This window comes from Staurois parvus, unplaced genomic scaffold, assembly GCF_062004578.1.
Source record: "Staurois parvus isolate SC_StPar_1 unplaced genomic scaffold, SC_StPar_1.0 ptg000960l, whole genome shotgun sequence".
NCBI lineage: Eukaryota > Metazoa > Chordata > Amphibia > Anura > Ranidae > Staurois > Staurois parvus.
Window position 1 is genome coordinate 859,277 of NW_028318756.1, and position 20,406 is coordinate 879,682.

A 20,406-nucleotide genomic window follows, 5' to 3' on the forward strand; every position below is an offset into this window, starting at 1 on the left:
TACTCAGGGACACAGAATCGTTACTGAGTTACACAGAATCGTTACTGAGGGACACAGATTCGTTACTCAGGGACACAGAATCGTTACTCAGGGACACAGAATTGTTACTCAGGGACACAGAATCGTTACTCAGGGACACAGAATCGTTACTCAGGGACACAGAATCGTTACTCAGGGACACAGAATCGTTACTGAGGGACACAGAATCGTTACTGAGGGACACAGAATCGTTACTCAGGGACACAGAATCGTTACTCAGGGACACAGAATCGTTACTGAGGGACACAGAATCGTTACTCAGGGACACAGAATTTTTACTCAGGGACACAGAATCGTTACTCAGGGACACAGAATCGTTACTCAGGGACACAGAATTGTTACTCAGGGACACAGAATCATTACTCAGGGACACAGATTTGTTACTGAGGGACACAGAATCGTTACATTATTTTTGGGGTGCTTATAGAATTAAAGAGTAGGTCAGACAACACTCAGAGGAGTGGCAGAGAAGGCAATGTTTCAGGAGCAAGCAGACGTGGCAGCAGAGGAAGGGGTCGAGGCAGCACTAGTCACAGCCAGAGGCCAGTGCTCCCAGTGTCATCCAGCGGTCGTGTCTCCACCGACAACCCTGCCGTCATCGATTGGTTGGCTCGGTCGTCTTCCTCTTCCCAGGTCACCTCTGACACCTACAGCCAACGGTCGGTGGGTACGTCAGACACAACCGTTAGTTGGCATGGCCCGGGAGCAAGCCCACTGAAATCACGTGTCCTCTACCTGCCCCTGTCCTTTGGTGTTCCCTCACCAAGCGAAGTATCGCATGCTGTGGGCTCAGCCCCACTGTACAGTGAGGAAGAGCTAACAGAGGGCGGTCAGGAACGGGGGGAGACATCCGCCTCTTCAGCAGCCAGGCGAAGAAGTACTGGCGAGGAGAGTGGCTCGGTAGCCGGTCTAGAGACAGGTCTGTCTCCTGACCCACACGCAGCCGAGGGGGCTAGTAGTGAGGCGGAGACCCTAATTGATGATGATGAGGCTGATCGCACTTGGCAGCCTCGTCGTCATCAGGCTATTGCTTCCGCATCATCAGGAGAAGAGGGTGCCAGCTTGGCAGCGAGCAAAAAAAAGCTCCTGTCCAAGTTGCTGGTGCTGCAGTCCCTCCCTTTCCAAGTGGTGGACTCAGCACCTTTCCGAGAAATGATGGCTTGTGCCGCGCCGCGATGGAGAGTGCCAAGCCGGCATTTCTTCGCCAAAAAGGCAGTGCCAGCCCTGCATTCACATGTAGAAGAGATGGTGGGCCAGTCTTTGAGCATGTCGGTCTCTGCCAAAGTGCACGGCAGCGCCGACGTGTGGAGCTGTAACTACGGTCAGGGACAGTACATGTCATTTACGGCCCACTGGGTGAACGTGGTGCCGGCACAGCCGCACCAGCAACTTGGACAGGTCACGCCGCTTTTGCCTCCACGTTTGCACGTCCTTGGTCCAGCAAAGATGTCCGCCTCTACCACCTCTTCTTCCGTCGTGTCCTCAGCCGCCACCCCCGTGCCAAGTCCCATTACCCGACCGGCATATCACATGTGCAGGGCGCAACGGTGTCATGCTGTGCTGCACCTGGTATGCCTTGGCGAACGTAGTCACACAAGGGAGGAACTTCTGAGTGTAATGAACAGAGAAATCGACAGATGGCTGTCTCCGCGCAAACTGAAAATCTGAACCATGTTGACCGACAACGGAAAGAACATGGTGTCTGCTCTGCGTCAAGGAAGGTTGTGCCATGCGCCATGCATGGCTCACGTGTTCAATCTGGTTGTCAAGCGGTTCCTAAAATCCACCATCCCACTGCAAGACATCCTTAAAATGTCACGTAAACTTTGCATGCATTTCAGCCATTCCTACACCGCAAAGCACACCCTCCTTGAGCTGCAGCGGCAGAACGGAATTCCACAGCATCGCCTGATCTGCGACGTTGCAACAAGGTGGAATTCAACCCTACATATGTTAGACCGCCTTTACGAGCAGCGAAAGGCCATCACCGATTTCCTGATGTTACAAGCGGATAAAGGTACTCCCCTGTGTAACTTAGATGTCAGCCATTGGCAGCTCATGCGTGACACCTGCCGCTTGCTCAGGCCCTTTGAGGAGGCCACGCTATTCGTGAGTCGGCAGGACTATGGGATTAACGACGTCATTCCGCTGTTGCACGTCCTGGAACAAATGCTGTTAACAATGGCTGGTCAGGGTGCGGTAGACGTGGCGCACAGATCTCAACGCCACATGACCCCTGTGGGGGGCAGGACAGGAAGAAGAGGAGGAGGTAGAGGAGGACATTGGTGCTCAGGAATTATTGAGTGAAATGGGTGGTTTTTCCACTCAGCGGACAGGAGTGGAAGAGCAGGAGCATCTGGTAGAGGAGGAGGAGGAGACAGAGGACCCAGACGCACCGTGGCAGTATGCTGTGGAGATGGAGGCAGGGAGTCCCTCGCATTCCTTGGCACAAATGGCCCATAGCATGCTCGGTTGCTTGCGTAGCGACAGCCGAATAATAACCATCAGACAGAGGGATGACTTTTGGCTGTCCACCTTGTTGGACCCTCGCTACCGTTCAAAAATGGTGGCCTTTTTCACACCTGCTGAGAGGGAGGCCAAAATAACGTACTATAAAAACCACCTATGTAGTCAGTTGGTCTCTGCCTTTGTGCGCCAACGTCCATCCTCAGACACTGTGGGCCCTGTGTGCTCGCGTTCCGCTGCCATGGCAGCAGGGGAGGGGTGGGGTGGTAGGAGCAGTGGCAGCTCCACCAGCAGCGGCTGCCTCAGTCTGCAGTCGATGATGAGTAGCTTTCTTCACCAGCGCAGTGAGGAAACTACTAACCAGCCGCAGCAGCAGCAGCATAAGGTGGAACTGGAGCAGGACCTCAAACAACAGGCTTGGGCCTACTTGGACAGCACCCTGCCAACCGAGGTAGACAATCCCCTTGACTATTGGGCAACGAAACTTGACCTTTGGCCCCAACTAGCTGAATTTGCCCTTGAAAGGCTGTCATGCCCGGCCAGTAGCGTGGCATCGGAGCGCGTGTTTAGTGCGGCAGGAGGTATTGTAACTCCGCGGAGGACACGACTGTCCACCCAAAGTGTGGAGAGACTCACGTTTGTGAAAATGAATCAGGCGTGGATTAGTCTGGATTTTAAACCACCAGTTCCTGACACAACTGACTAAATCCACCATGAATCATGCCCCAAACATGTTATTATTTTTAACATAGGCCTCTGTATGGCCTTCAATTTAAGCTGCTTACGCTTCGCCACTCTGCCATGGGCCCCTGTACCGCCTCCTCTTGCTGCTGCCAGGTCCAGAGTGTGTCATGGGTCCCTGTACGGCCTCCCATTGCTGCTGTCTCCATCGCCACACTCTGCCATGTGCCACTTTCAGGTCTCCTCACACTGCTGGTGGGTTCCATTTTGTCATAGGGTGCTGGCAGATTACGGGCCTCCCATTGCTGCTGCCAGGCCCGTAATCTGCCATGGGCCCCTGTACCGACTCCTCATGCTGCTGCCAGGCCCGTAATCTGTCATGGGCCCCTGTACCGCCTCCTCATGCTGCTGCCAGGTCCAGAGTGTGTCATGGGTCCCTGTACGGCCTCTCATTGCTGCTGCCAGGCCCGTAATCTGCCATGGGCCCCCGTACCGACTCCTCATGCTGCTGCCAGGCCCGTAATCTGTCATGGGCCCCTGTACCGCCTCCTCATGTTGCTGCCAGGTCCAGAGTGTGTCATGGGTCCCTGTACGGCCTCCCATTGCTGCTGTCTCCATCGCCACACTCTGCCATGTGCCACTTTCAGGTCTCCTCACACTGCTGGTGGGTTCCATTTTGTCATAGGGTGCTGTATGGCCTCCCATTGCTGCTGCCAGGCCCGTAATCTGCCATGGGCCCCCGTACCGACTCCTCATGCTGCTGCCAGGCCCGTAATCTGTCATGGGCCCCTGTACCGCCTCCTCATGCTGCTGCCAGGTCCAGAGTGTGTCATGGGTCCCTGTACGGCCTCCCATTGCTGCTGTCTCCATCGCCACACTCTGCCATGTGCCACTTTCAGGTCTCCTCACACTGCTGGTGGGTTCCATTTTGTCATAGGGTGCTGGCAGATTACGGGCCTCCCATTGCTGCTGCCAGGCCCGTAATCTGCCATGGGCCCCCGTACCGACTCCTCATGCTGCTGCCAGGCCCGTAATCTGTCATGGGCCCCTGTACCTCTTCCTCATGCTGCTGCAAGGTCCAGAGTGTGTCATGGGTCCCTGTACGGCCTCCCATTGCTGCTGTCTCCATCGCCACACTCTGCCATGTGCCACTTTCAGGTCTCCTCACACTGCTGGTGGGTTCCATTTTGTCATAGGGTGCTGTATGGCCTCCCATTGCTGCTGCCAGGCCCGTAATCTGCCATGGGCCCCCGTACCGACTCCTCATGCTGCTGCCAGGCCCGTAATCTGTCATGGGCCCCTGTACCGCCTCCTCATGCTGCTGCCAGGTCCAGAGTGTGTCATGGGTCCCTGTACGGCCTCCCATTGCTGCTGTCTCCATCGCCACACTCTGCCATGTGCCACTTTCAGGTCTCCTCACACTGCTGGTGGGTTCCATTTTGTCATAGGGTGCTGGCAGATTACGGGCCTCCCATTGCTGCTGCCAGGCCCGTAATCTGCCATGGGCCCCCGTACCGACTCCTCATGCTGCTGCCAGGCCCGTAATCTGTCATGGGCCCCTGTACCTCCTCCTCATGCTGCTGCCAGGTCCAGAGTGTGTCATGGGTCCCTGTACGGCCTCCCATTGCTGCTGTCTCCATCGCCACACTCTGCCATGTGCCACTTTCAGGTCTCCTCACACTGCTGGTGGGTTCCATTTTGTCATAGGGTGCTGTATGGCCTCCCATTGCTGCTGCCAGGCCCGTAATCTTCCATGGGCCCCCGTACCGACTCCTCATGCTGCTGCCAGGCCCGTAATCTGTCATGGGCCCCTGTACCGCCTCCTCATGCTGCTGCCAGGTCCAGAGTGTGTCATGGGTCCCTGTACGGCCTCCCATTGCTGCTGTCTCCATCGCCACACTCTGCCATGTGCCACTTTCAGGTCTCCTCACACTGCTGGTGGGTTCCATTTTGTCATAGGGTGCTGGCAGATTACGGGCCTCCCATTGCTGCTGCCAGGCCCATAATCTGCCATGGGCCCCCGTACCGACTCCTCATGCTGCTGCCAGGCCCGTAATCTGTCATGGGCCCCTGTACCGCCTCCTCATGCTGCTGCCAGGTCCAGAGTGTGTCATGGGTCCCTGTACGGCCTCCCATTGCTGCTGTCCCCATCGCCACACTCTGCCATGTGCCACTTTCAGGTCTCCTCACACTGCTGGTGGGTTCCATTTTGTCATAGGGTGCTGGCAGATTACGGGCCTCCCATTGCTGCTGCCAGGCCCGTAATCTGCCATGGGCCCCCGTACCGACTCCTCATGCTGCTGCCAGGCCCGTAATCTGTCATGGGCCCCTGTACCTCCTCCTCATGCTGCTGCCAGGTCCAGAGTGTGTCATGGGTCCCTGTACCGCCTCCTCATGCTGCTGCCAGGTCCAGAGTGTGTCATGGGTCCCTGTACGGCCTCCCATTGCTGCTGTCTCCATCGCCACACTCTGCCATGTGCCACTTTCAGGTCTCCTCACACTGCTGGTGGGTTCCATTTTGTCATAGGGTGCTGGCAGATTACGGGCCTCCCATTGCTGCTGCCAGGCCCGTAATCTGCCATGGGCCCCCGTACCGACTCCTCATGCTGCTGCCAGGCCCGTAATCTGTCATGGGCCCCTGTACCTCCTCCTCATGCTGCTGCCAGGTCCAGAGTGTGTCATGGGTCCCTGTACGGCCTCCCATTGCTGCTGTCTCTATCGCCACACTCTGCCATGCGCCACTTTCAGGTCTCCTCACACTGCTGGTGGGTTCCATTTTGTCATAGGGTGCTGTATGGCCTCCCATTGCTGCTGCCAGGCCCGTAATCTGCCATGGGCCCCCGTACCGACTCCTCATGCTGCTGCCAGGCCCGTAATCTGTCATGGGCCCCTGTACCTCCTCCTCATGCTGCTGCCAGGTCCAGAGTGTGTCATGGGTCCCTGTACGGCCTCCCATTGCTGCTGTCTCCATCGCCACACTCTGCCATGTGCCACTTTCAGGTCTCCTCACACTGCTGGTGGGTTCCATTTTGTCATGGGGTGCTGTATGGCCTCCCATTGCTGCTGCCAGGCCCGTAATCTGCCATGGGCCCCCGTACCGACTCCTCATGCTGCTGCCAGGCCCGTAATCTGTCATGGGCCCCTGTACCGCCTCCTCATGCTGCTGCCAGGTCCAGAGTGTGTCATGGGTCCCTGTACGGCCTCCCATTGCTGCTGCCAGGCCCGTAATCTGCCATGGGCTCCACACTCTGGTTTTGGCCCCGTGACTGGCCAAATGAGTGAAGTGTGCGGTGATTCTAAGATCGACGGCACTCATCTGCATGTCATACTGAGTGAGAGTATTATTTCTCTTCCCCAGCAGACTCCAAGGGCATTTAAATTAAAGGTACAGTGTTCTGCACTAATATAAAGGCTCTCTGAAGCCTAGAAACACCCTTTTTATAAGTTAAATTTGCAGTGAATATATTAGACTCGAATCGAATTTATTCCTCGAATTCGCCGAATCAGCCGAATCGAATTTTTGAATAATTCGCTCATCTCTAGTCCTAACTCTACAAATTAATAGAACCCCCATAGTAGAGGCACATGTATTTAATGGCTAGACCAAGGGCAGGTGGACCTGTGGGAACCCACCCCTCTTTAACCACTCCAAGTTCAGACACTTTCCCCCCTTCCTGCCCAGGCCAATTTTCAGCTTTCAGCGCTGTCACACTTTGAATGACCATTGCGCAGTCATGCAACACTGTACCCATATGATTTTTTTAGCATTTTTTGAGACAGATAAAACTTTATTTTGGTGGTATTTTTATTCTTTTGCTTTATAAATGCAAAAGTCCAAAAATTTTGAAAAAAAGTGTTTTTCTTACAAAATTTTGCAAATAAATATTTCATCATACATCTTGGCCAAAATGTATTCCGTTATCTTTTTAGTAAAACAAAAAATAACCCAAATTAGTTTATAACCAAAAATTATAATTTTAAAAAAATATTTTAACATTTTTATTTTATTTTTTTATATTATTATTATTTTTTTTTTTTAACATACTGTCACCATGGTGACACTGTACTACCTGCTGGGGGTGATGAAGATTTTTTAAATTATTTTTTACACCGATTGCTTTTACACCCATAAAGAGGAATAATTTCTCCTTCTCTCTGGCTGCATTCTTGCAGCCATTGAGAAATACTGTGTGAGATGTGATTGGTCACAGCTTGTCACATGGTACAAGGCTGTTGTGAATAGCCCTGTACCATGTGACCTCTGTGATCATTTACAGATTTCACACGTAGTAAGCAATGATGTCAGAAGTGACATGTGATCACTGATTGGTCAATCAGTGATCACATGATCGTGACCTCGCACAGAGGTCCCGTACAATGAACGGTGTTCCACTGTTTCTGGAGGACACAGCAGGCACCGGATTGTGGTGCTGCATGCTCCCAGGGAGCGCACACAAGCAGGGGGCGGGGAGGCCATTTATAAATGGCCACCCACCCCTGCACTGCCACTGTCCAGCCATTTATATACAACGGGTGGACAGGAGGTGGTTAAAGGTACCGGAGCGCACCGGACACCCAGCGTATAGCACAATGGCAGCCAAGGTGTCCAGTGTGTCTCCTCCCCAACAATTCAACAGAACAAAAAATGTCCACTGCCCCAGTACCCTGATAGTCAGGAATCGTGTTTGTGTAGTTAGTGCCGGGACACGGCTAGGATTTTGGTTTTGAGGTTTTTGCCGTTACTTTGTGGAACATTGTACAGCACCTGTAATCAGCACCAATAAACACTGCACTGTGTGACACTACATCACTGGACTGGTATCTGTCCCTGAAAGTGTGCCCATCCCAGGGAGCTTTGTACCCGCTACCCATCCCCAGCCCACGATTCAGAAACATTGAACTGCAATTTCCACTGCTCTGACCAGTCTTCCAGCAACACCAAATCCTGTTCCATGTTACAGGTACCTCAAAGTTCTATATGTAGTCTGGGGGTCCCTGTGGAAGTCCATGTGAGGACATTCCTACCTATGATAAATGACAGGCTAAACCCACCTGGAGACTTTCTCCACACCTGGAGTGTGCTGAGTTCTTGGAGAACGTCTACACAGTGTTTCCAGATTGGCTTTATCACCCCAACGAGCTCGCTCCAGTTCATGGATGTCATCATTATGTTTGGAGGATCTCACCAGTCAGGAGCCTTTCCTGTCATCCTACATGTTCCCTTCTGAGGATTGTTCTATCCTTCCAAACAAATGTATGAAATCATGGATGAGTCCTCCTTCTATGTGATCTAGAAGATCTTCAATCACAATGTCTTTATGGATGAAGTGGATGGCCCAGTTTATATATTATTTATTGCTTTACAGCTTTATTCCCTCCAGGATTCATTCTTTATTTATAGAACCATTCAAGGAAGTGTTCTTACTTTGAGAGATCTCCACCACCATTCCTCTGTGACCATTACATCCTTGTCATTTATGTCTAACATCCTCATTATGAGTGGATTGATATATATTGTTATGCTTTAGGATGTATTTTTGCATTTTCTTCACCAAAAGGATCAGTTTTGGTGGTATCTGTTTTATTAACTATACATTTGGTTTTTGTGTTCTGTGATTTTAAGACTTTTCTATATGTAATAAAATATCTTTATTAAACATAAGAGCTATTTATTATTATTATTATTATTTATTTTTTAACTTCCCTGGTAGCCCTGTAAGGTAGATATTTTTATGTTTCTGCAGTTCCTCTGAAATCCACAAGGTGGTGATCTCACTTACACCCAAACAGAAGGTCTCTATGGAATACAGAAAGGAAGTGATGTCAGGTACAAACAGGAAGTGATGTCGGGTACAAACAGGAAGTGATGTCGGGTAAAGACAGGAAGTCATCTGGAATAAAGACAGGAAGTTCCATATGGTAGAAACCAGCAAGGAGACGTTGGTGAAAGTGGCAACAGAGGAGGTAATAAGATGTTATTTCCTATTTACACCCAGTAACCCCCGTCATGTCCGTCCCCTTCCTCCATAGTAACGTCCATCCTTTTCCTCCATAGTCATATCCGTCCTCTTCCTTCGTAGTCACATCCATCTTTTTCCTCCATAGTCACGTCCGTCCTCTTCCTCCATAGTCACGTCCGTCCTCTTCCTCCATAGTCACGTCCGTCCTCTTCCTCCATAGTCACGTCCGTCCTCTTCCTCCATAGTCACGTCCATCTTCTTCCTCCATAGTCACATCCGTCCTCTTCCTCCATAGTCACATCCGTCCTCTTCCTCCATAGTCACGTCCGTCCTCTTCCTCCATAGTCACTGTCTTTTATCTCCAGCAGATGATGATACACACATATATAGTGTGGGAACCCAGATTAACCCCTTCAGGGGTAGAACATTCCCCCACTTCCGGGCCGGAACATTCTCCTCATTGTGAAGATAAATTCTAGTAATATGGTCCTCTAAGGGTTCTGATGGATGAAGGGGAGCTGAGGGGTCTCTTTTGGGGTACAGAGGATGGAGGACTTTGGTGCCCCTTGGAGGGTAGTGGATCCCAAGTTCTCTGAGGGGGTAGAGTAGCCGAAGGACTTTGGGTCCTTGATAGGAGATCTCTGAGAGAAGAGGAGGTACTATGGCTCAGGGAGTCGCTGAGTTAGGGAGGGGCTGTTGGTCTATGATGGTCCTCCTACCTGAACTTACTTTCAGACCTCCTTACAGAACTCCAGCCAAGAAAAGAAGGCGACCTTCACCTTCTTACCATCTCGCCGGTCAAATAATATTGTCCAAGTGGAATGAAGGACAGTTCTTCACCCCTTGGTGGGCATTTGTTTCTAAAGGAGGTCTGTATGCTCAGCATAGACAAAAGGTAGTCAGGGGTCAGTGCTATACATCTTCCGGAGACACTCCCATACCTTCCCATGACACAGGCTCTGGCAGTGCCGGTGCTGGAATTCAGAGCCCCAGGAACCCACCACCACTCTGTACAATATCCTGGATATTACAGTATATTTGGCAAACAAAGGTCTTCCCTTGTTGTCCCCCCTCCTACCCACACTGAGCTGCCATTGGAGGGAGGAGAACAGAGTCCTCCCCCAAAGCTCTCTCTGCTCCACCAGCAGCATTCTCCTGCTATCCAATCCCTTCTCTTCCTGCAGAAAGTGACAGTGACATCACTCCTGTCAGGCAGCAGGCTGCTGGAGATTGGAGCCTTGCAGCCGGATATCGGGCAATTATCCTGATTATCCAGCAACTCCAATCAAGTCATCAAGTTCCCCTTCCTGGACTTCATGATGAGCCGACATTGACCTCACAGCACTGCCTCAGAGCAAACAGGTCATAGGAAGGATCGCATTTATCATTCCTTGTCTGCAGATCTAATACTCATCAAAACCAGTTCAGAGACCAAACAAACCCAACAGAGAAAAGGGGATTTCTGATCCAGCAAGCCGAGGACCCAGGACCTTGAAAATCTACTAAATGTTAAGCAGTCCCAGCGATGTGGAAATTTATCAAAAAACTATTTGTCCAAGGGACTAAATCGGGGACCCAAACTACTTGTCCCTCATGACAATCTACTTGTCCTGATAAAAATAATAATTGAACCCAAACCATATATAAATCCGGTGTTTATTGTTCTACTATTCCTGAATGAGACGTTTTATCACGAAGGACTGTCAATGGATGGATGTCCCTATATAGCATGAAATGACTTTGCCAGGGTGGAGAATATGAAGGTTGATGCACATGGGAGCACTTGGGTGCTCAGTACAAGCACATGCTGAGCAGACAAATCAGGCTCCAGTGTCCTCCAGGATTGGATCATTTTGTTTTCTGTTCAGCCCACTGATTGGATGAACAATATGAGTAATGTATGGTCTGCCTTAATGAGCCGACCTTAAAGAAGGATTTCATTCCAACCAGCAACTGTTGGGACAATGAACATCTTAGTCAGGTCTACATACAACATAATGTATAGAGTGCAGGGGCCAGGAGTAAGTACAAAACACAACATATAGAGTGCAGGGGCCAGGAGTAAGTACAAAACACAACATATAGAGTGCAGGGGCCAGGAGTAAGTACAAACACAACATAGAGAGTGCAGGGGCCAGGAGTAAGTACAAAAACACAACATATAGAGTGCAGGGGCCAGGAGTAAGTACAAAACACAACATAGAGAGTGCAGGGGCCAGGAGTAAGTACAAACACAACATATAGAGTGCAGGGGCCAGGAGTAAGTACAAACACAACATATAGAGTGCAGGGGCCAGGAGTAAGTACAAAACACAACATAGAGAGTGCAGGGGCCAGGAGTAAGTACAAAACACAACATATAGAGTGCAGGGGCCAGGAGTAAGTACAAAAACACAACATAGAGAGTGCAGGGGCCAGGAGTAAGTACAAAACACAACATAGAGAGTGCAGGGGCCAGGAGTAAGTACAAAACACAACATATACAGTTCCAAGAAAAAGTATGTGAACTCCTTGGGATTACGTGGAGTTTTGCATGAATTGGGCATAAAATGTGCTCTGAACGTCATCTAAGTCACAACAATAGAATAACACAGTCTGCTGAACATAATACTACACAAACATTAGACGTTGCCATGGTTTAATTGCACATAACATGTAAACATTCACAGTGCAGGGAGGAAAAAGTAGGTGAACCTTTGGACTTAATAACTGGTTGACCCTCCGTTGGCAGCAATAACCTCAACCAAACGTTTCCTGTAGTTGCAGATCAGACCTGCACAACGATCTGGAGTCATTTTGGACCACTCCTCTTCACAAAACTGTTTCAGTGTAGCAATATTCTTGGGATGTCTGGTGTGAATCGCTCTCTTAAGGTCATGCCACAGCATTTCAATCGGGTTGAGGTCAGGACTCTGACTGGGCCACTCCAGAAGGTGTATTCTGTGCTGTTGCAGCCATTGTTTTGTTGAATGACTTGTATGCTTTGGGTCATTGTCCTGTTGCATCACCCATCCTCTGCGGAGCTTCAGTTGGCGGACAGATGGTCGTACGTTTTCCTGCAAAATGTCTTGATAAACTCTGGAATTCATTTTCCCATCAATGACAACAATCCGTCCAGGCCCTGAGGCAGCAAAGCAGCCCCAAACCATGATGCTCCCTCCGCCATGTTTCACAGTGGGGATGAGGTTTTGATGTTGGTGTGCTGTGCCTTTTTTTCTCCACACATAGTGTTGTGTGTTCTTCCCAAACAACTCAATCTTGGTGTCATCTGTCCACAGTATATTTTGCCAGTAGTGCTGGGGAACATCCAGGTGCTCTTTTGCAAACTTCACACGTGCTGCAGTATTCTTTTTGGACAGAAATGGCTTCCTCCGTGGTGTCCTGCCATGTACTCCATTCTTGTTTAATGTTTTCCTTATTGTAGATGTGTCAACAAAAATGTTAGCATGTGCCAGAGATTTCTGTAGGTCTTTAGCTGACACTCTGGGATTCTTCTTTACCTCATGCAGCATTCTGCGCTGTGCTCTTGCAGTCATTTTTACAGGACCACCACGCCTAGGGAGAGTAGCAACAGTGCTAAACTTTCTCCATTTGTAGACAGTCTGTCTTACCGTGGACACAGGAACATCAAGGCTTTTGGAGATACTTTTGTAACCCTTTCCAGCTTCATGCAAGTCAACAATTCTTGATGGTAGGTCTTCTGAGAGCTCTTTTCTGCGAGGCATGGTTCACATCAGACAGTGCTTCTTGAAACCAGTAAACCCAAAACAGGTGTGTGTTTTTTAAGGGCAGGACAGCTGTCAGCAACACATCCAATATCATCACACTGATTGGAGTCACGGTTGGCTCACTCCTGGCTCCAATTAGCTCTGGGAGAAGTCATTATCTAGGGCCTCTGTCAGAGATCCAGGTGTGACCAGAAATGTGTGGACTGACACAAGGAAGTAACAGGCTTCAGGAATGATATAACAACAATATAATTTATTATTGGCCACCCAAATATACAAACGCACAGTAAACACACCAACCTTCCACTAATATTAGTATGTGCAGGAACACAGGCGTAGTCAGGGCTGGAGAGGTGGAATGGTCAGGCCGGCCATATGGTTCTGTTAACAACCGTCTAGTGGTACCTCTAGCAGTCCTCAGGACAGGATTCCCCAGGGCGCGGAGTCTAAGTCCCAGTCTGCTATTTCTCCAGGGCCCCTGATGGTGGGGATGGACTTGGAGCAGACAGGAACCAGGTCACGGCCCGAGTACACCTGCTCGTGGTAGAGGGTACCGCCAGAGGTATATGCAGGTAGAGAGCCTGATGTGAAGAGGCAGAAGGTGTGAGCAGGGATGGCTGGATCCGTGCAGGATGGATGGATGAGTAATTAGTGTGGTCAGAGGGGCCGGGTCTGTAACAGTGGGTCAGCGTGGTACTAGGCAGAAGAGTAGTCGGCTCACTCGCCGGGGTCGGTAACAGGAGTTCAGATCAGATTAGGGATGTCCAGGAGAGTAGTCAAACAAGCCAGGGATCAAGCAGGAGAAGTCAGCAGAGGTCAGGATCAGGCAGGGTTGGCAACAAATCAGATAGTCAGAAGAACAGGAACACAGGATACCAGGTACAGGGGCTCATGGGAAACAATACCAAGGCACTGATCACAGGTCTGGTCCTGCTTAAATACACCTCCTGCAATTAGCCTCAGGTGATGGCCTGATTGCAGGAGTGAGATTCTGGCTGCTGAGAGCACCTGCTGGCCAGCCTTGGTACTGCAGCCCACAAGGCAGGTGCGTCCCACCACCATTGGTGAGTCCATTCCTGACAGCCTCACATACTTTTTCCTCCCTGCACTGTGAATGTTTACATGTTATGTGCAATTAAACCATGGCAACATCTAATGTTTGTGTAGTATTATGTTCAGCAGACTGTGTTCTTCTATTGTTGTGACTTAGATGACGTTCAGAGTACATTTTATGCCCAATTCATGCAAAACTCCACGTAATCCCAAGGGGTTCACTTACTTTTTCTTGCAACTGTAGAGTGCAGCAGTCAGGATGAGCACCATGTTCACATAAGAGTCCCCCCTTGCATCAAAGTCCCCATCTTTACCCCCTTACGTCAGTGTCCAGCGGAGTCCCCCCCCCTTACGTCAGTGTCCAGCGGAGTCCCCCCCCCCCTACGTCAGTGTCCAGCGGAGTCCCCCCCCCTTACGTCAGTGTCCAGCGGAGTCCCCCCCCCCCCTACGTCAGTGTCCAGCGGAGTCCCCCCCCCCCCCTTACGTCAGTGTCCAGCGGAGTCCCCCCCCCCCCCTTACGTCAGTGTCCAGCGGAGTCCCCCCCCCCCTTACGTCAGTGTCCAGCGGAGTCCCCCCCCCCCTTACGTCAGTGTCCAGCGGAGTCCCCCCCCTTACGTCAGTGTCCAGCGGAGTCCCCCCCCCCTTACGTCAGTGTCCAGCGGAGTCCCCCCCCCCCTTACGTCAGTGTCCAGCGGAGTCCCCCCCCCTTACGTCAGTGTCCAGCGGAGTCCCCCCCCCCCCCTTACGTCAGTGTCCAGCGGAGTCCCCCCCCCCCCCTTACGTCAGTGTCCAGCGGAATGCCCCCCCTTATGTCAGTGTCCAGCGGAGTCCCCCCCCCCCTTACGTCAGTGTCCAGCGGAGTGTCCCCCCTTACATCAGTGTCCAGCGGAGTGCCCTCCCTTTACATCAGAACTCAGTGGAGTGCCCCCCTTACGTCAGAGCTCAGCGGAGTCCCCGCCTCTTACATCAGAGCTCAGCAGAGTCCCCCCCTTACATCAGAGCTCAGCTGCTAACTGGACATGGAATAGGGAAGTGTGAAGCTGCTGGAAGAACAGGGAGGGGGGAGGTAGATAAGGAGAGAAGGGAAGGAGGTGGGGAAAGCTCCATGGTAGAGCAGAGATCGCTCACCCCCAGGCTGCTCTCTGCAGGCTCAGACATCGCCAATTGTACAACCGGATGGATCTTCAAATTTCCCGCCCACGGGGCAGTCACAGAGCAGAGGGGCGGGAAGAGGCGGAGCAAAACAGAATCTCTCTCCTCCCCCGTCTATGCGGGGAGGGAGGGGGGAAGTGTGCTGTCTGAACAAGTGTCACAGACACTGAGCGTGCCCAGCTGCAGCCCGTCCCCCCCCCCCCGGAGTCTACCAATCACTTTCTTAAGTAAGCCCTGCAGCTTGCCTGCAACAGGGATAAATGTAAGAAAACATCCTGCACTGCGCCCGGAACTACATGTCCCGAGAGTCAAGAGATAGGATTTGTAAATCCCTGAGTCAAAACTAAATGTGTTCCCATGGGGGGAGTAGTTCTTCAATGTCCAGCAACCCTCCTATTCCCCCCTCACATCCACATCCTATTATTGTGTGACCAATACCATCCAAATCATTCTTACTTTCATTTCCCAAAGTTATCCGTCTACAAGGAGACCTGTATAGATCACATGATGGCACCAAGGAGGATGGAGGAGGACCGGAGTCACATGACTGAGAAGATACTAAACCTCACCCTGGAGATCATCTACCTGCTGACCGGAGAGGTGAGGAGGATTCTGGGAAGTCACATGACATCACTCTAATCTCTATTAATAAAACACAGACCTGACCGGAGAGGTGAGGAGGATTCTGGGAGGTCACGTGACATCGCTCTTATCTCTATTAATAAAACACAGACCTGACCGGAGAGGTGAGGAGGATTCTGGGAGGTCACATGACATCTCTATTAATAAAACACAGACCTGACCAGAGAGGTGAGGAGGATTCTGGGAGGTCACATGACATCACTCTCAACTCTATTACTAAAACACAGACCTGACCGGAGAGGTGAGGAGGATTCTGGGAGGTCACATGACATCACTCTCATCTCTATTACTAAAACACAGACCTGACCGGAGAGGTGAGGAGGATTCTGGGAAGTCACATGACATCACTCTCATCTCTATTAATAAAACACAGACCTGACCGGAGAGGTGAGGAGGATTCTGGGATTCTAACATGATATTCCTATTGGTTCCTCAATACAGAGATTGAAGTCAGGTGATCATATGACCATCACAGTGCCTCCATGTGACTCCCTAAACCCTGAGAGACACAACATGGAGAAGATTCTAGAAGTCACCAAGAAGATGATGGAGCTGCTGACAGGAGAGGTGAGCGGTGCCGGGAATTCTGGGACATTCTCCAGTAACAGACAAGGGATGTGTCTGGATGGTGACTGTATCATTGTGTGTGTCAGGTTCCTATAAGGTGTCAGGGTGTCACTGTCTATTTCTCCATGGAGGAGTGGGAGTATTTAGAAGGACACAAGGATCTCTACAAGGACGTCATGATGGACAATCAGCCGCCCCTCACATCACCGGGTAAGAGGAGACTTTATTGTAAAGGAGAGAGCAGTACGGAGGATCCACCTAGATCCCCCATCATCTGATAAACACATAGAAACAATGGATTCAGTCAGTGTGTGTGTTTCCTACAGATGGATCCAGTCATGGGAACCCACCAGAGAGATGTCCCCGTCCTCTGTATTCCCGGGATTCCACACAGGAAGGTCACACCATCCCTCACCATCATCAGGTAGATGATGACAATTATTGGTAGTTGTGATTTATACACAGCATGTTTGTTACAATGAATGTTTTATTATATCTTTCAGAGTGGAATCCTCGGGGATGATAATATTGATGTTAAAGAAGAGTATAAAGAGGAGGATGAGGAGTATGGAGTGATGGAGGAGTTTTCAGAAGGACACAAGGATATGATGGAGCCACCTAATACCAGGAACCCACCAGAGAGATGTCCCCGTCCTCTGTATTCCCGGGATTCCACACAGGAAGGTCACACCATCCCTCACTATTACAAGGTTGGTGGGAGGGAGAATCTAGAACATGGACTTGTAGAGATGATGTGTGGATATTTTTATGTGAGTTTTTTTTACAGATAATATATTTCCTTGATTTAGAGTGGAGATCCAATCGATATAGAATTTGAGGTGAAATCAGAAGAAGAAGAGGCGTATGTGAGGGATGATCAGCAGTCTATGGAGGAGGATGGAATAACGGGGACATTTATAGAGGAGGACACTCCTACAGAGATCAGCACAGGTGGGTCATGAACACTAAATCCATTCCTCCACCCATACTGCTCACTGATTGGTCCAGAGTAGGGCGGGGACTGGGTGATATCAGCCTGTAATCCCCTGGTCACTTTCCTGAGCTGTGTTCCCCATCCTGCCTGATGTTGGCGGAGTCCTGGTTTGGGGGATCCAATCAGCTCCTGTCTAGTAATCCTCTTTGTCTTTGTATTTTAGTCCATGGCCGGGAGATGAGGAAAACCTCAGAGGATTGTCTCACTTTGTCTCCAGACTGGAAAGTAGAAGATGAGGACATCACACAGTATAGTCCAGGAGAAAACCCGGCTCCCTCCAATTTCCATCCGGCCCCACCCAGTGTAGATGGACCATCAGATTCCTCGTATCCTGAGGAACCTCAGACTGTGCGGGATCAGGCTGGCCTTCCAACAGGGAAGAGCTTCTCCTGTCCTGAGTGCGGGAAATGTTTTTCATGCAAGTCCCATCTTTCCATACATCAGAGGTTTCACACAGGGGAAAAGCCGTATTCCTGTCCTGAGTGCGGGAAATCTTTTTCTAATAAGTCATATCTTTACACACATCAAAGATGTCACATGGGGGAGAAGACATTTTCCTGTCCTGACTGTGGGAAATGTTTTCCTCAAAAGTCCAATCTTTACAGACATCAGAGATGTCACACTGGGGAGAAGCCGTATTCCTGTCCTGAGTGCGGGAAATGTTTTTCAGAGAAGTTCACTCTTTACACACATCAGAGATCTCATACGGGGGAGAAGCCGTATTCTTGTCCTGAGTGTGGGAAATGTTTTTCACGGAAGTCCAATCTTTACACACATCAGAGATCTCACACGGGGGAGAAGCCGTATTCCTGTCCTGAGTGCGGGAAATGTTTTTTACGGAAGTCCGTTCTTTACACACATCAGCGATCTCACACGGGGGAGAAGCTCTATTCTTGTCCTGAGTGTGGGAAATGTTTTTCACTGAAGTCTGATCTTTACATACATCAGAGATCTCACACGGGGGAAAAGCCGTATTCCTGTCCTGAGTGCGGGAAATGTTTTTCACGGAAGTCCAATCTTTACACACATCAGAGAACTCACACGGGGGAGAAGCCGTATTCCTGTCCTGAGTGCGGGAAATGTTTTTCACAGAAGTCCGTTCTTTACACACATCAGAGATCTCACACGGGGGAGAAACCATATTCCTGTCCTGAGTGCCGGAAATGTTTTTCACGGAAGTCCCATCTTTACACCCACCAGAGATCTCACACAGGGGAGAAGCCATATTCCTGTCCTGAGTGCGGGAAATGTTTTTCAGACAAGTCCAATCTTTACAAACACCAGAGATCTCACACAGGAGAAGCCATATTCCTGTCCTGAGTGCAGGAAATGTTTTTCACAGAAATCCCATCTTATTGCACATCAGAGATGCCACACGGGGAGAAGCCATATTCCTCTCCTGAGTGTGTGAAATGTTTCTCAGAGAAGTCCAGTCTTTCCAAACATCAGAGATATCACACAGGCGAGAAGCCGCTTTCCTGTCCTGAGTGAGGGAAATGTTCCTCACTGAAGTCCTGTCTTCCTGTACATCAGGGGTCCCACACAACCCTGGAGGTGTATTATTGTCCTGAGTGCGGGAAATGTCTTCTAGATGGATGTTGCTGGACATCCCAGCTCTCATGTGGGGAAGAAGCACACCCTGATATACACCTCAGATATACTCCATGGCTGATCTTCATCATGGAAGAAACAGATGATAAGGAGATGAGAGGCCCCCAAAGACATGGATGAAGTGCAGTAAATGTCAGGGTGCAGAGTGGTCAGTAGATCCTGAAAATGAAGGACACAACTTCAGCCCTTCTTGGGTGTCGGAGTTGCGTTTCCTGATAATGATATAGCGGGTTACAGAGCTAGAAGCCGGGAGAGCCCAGATCTCGTTATCGGGGAACTTTACACAGACAACAAGAACTTCTGAAGTTGATGTCCTTCATTTCAAGGCTCTACAGAACAGTGGTGACCCCGAAGCGTCTCTCTGTCTTCAGTCCATCCTTCTCCTATCCCCCAACAGGAGGGAAGGAGAACTCCGCCCCAAACTAGGGGGGAACTTTCCTCTCATTATTTCCCTTGGCTTCTGTGTGGGTTTGGGTGGTTGGAGGAGTGCGGCACGAGAGGGAACACAGCTTGTTGTTCTATGTCTACATATGGGGTCTGGGTAGAGGGGATCCACCGGAAAATATTTCTACTCTTTGATTTTGTGCAAATTGTTTCTGTTTTCACTTTGAAGGGCGATATTATGTGTGGTTTGTAAAAGGGATTGGCCCAATAGATACCGCCCCACTTAGAGAATAGATGAACTAATATGACCAGCATTCATTCAGCCATGTCACATGTTGGTCTTTTCATACAGTGATTTCCTATGATCATTGGCTCCATCTAGTGGCCATAATGTGGTATTGAACTGTTTTTCCTGATTGAGGTATTTTGGAAGTAGTACATCATTATGGCCACTAGAGGGAGCTGATGATTATAGGAAGTCACTGAGTTTGTTAAAATATGGACAGAATTTGTCAAGGCTGGACACATGCTTGTCACACTCCCCAACATATTTTTCACATAGACCCCTTAGTTTACTGTGTCAGGGGTGGTTTCATACAAATACCTGAGATCACACTCATACATTTTCAAGTACAGTAGACATTGAAGACATAAATTACATAAAACCACAGAATTAAACCATCCATTGATTTTAACCAAAAATACCTCAACTGGTTTTTAGATGACGCTAAGTATCCTAACAATTAGCACCATCTAGTGTCCAAATTGTCAGGGAACACCCGAACAATTGATTTAGTCAGCCAAATCAATCAAATCACAGTATCTCCAATACAAAAAAATTATTTATAAAAATAATTTAACTGACTTAATTATTCTGAAAAATTCTTTAAGAACTCAAAGATCTGTGTAGGTATAGACTGCAGAGTATGAAAATCAATATTTATTTACATAAGTCACTTACAAACACCATAAACAATAGTCAGATTGTGATTTACACTGACACTAAGATGTTTCTGTAAAAGCTCTAAAATAGAGTGAATTAAATTCAATAATCAGTCTCCCTGTAAACAACATAACCAATGAAAACGGACAATAATCTGTCTCCTGCAGAAGGAATAAACTGCAGAAT

At 49.7% G+C, this 20,406-nt stretch overlaps 1 protein-coding gene across 1 annotated transcript in view; it reads left to right on the forward strand.

Moving 5' to 3' along the window:
* Positions 1-20,406, forward strand: part of LOC149441677 (uncharacterized) — a 97,003-nt gene that overhangs the window by 53,381 nt on the left and 23,216 nt on the right. Inside the window, 1 exon segment of the mRNA XM_089657059.1 lies at positions 17,664-18,584. Within this exon segment, the coding sequence (XP_089513185.1) occupies positions 17,664-18,584 (921 nt within the window).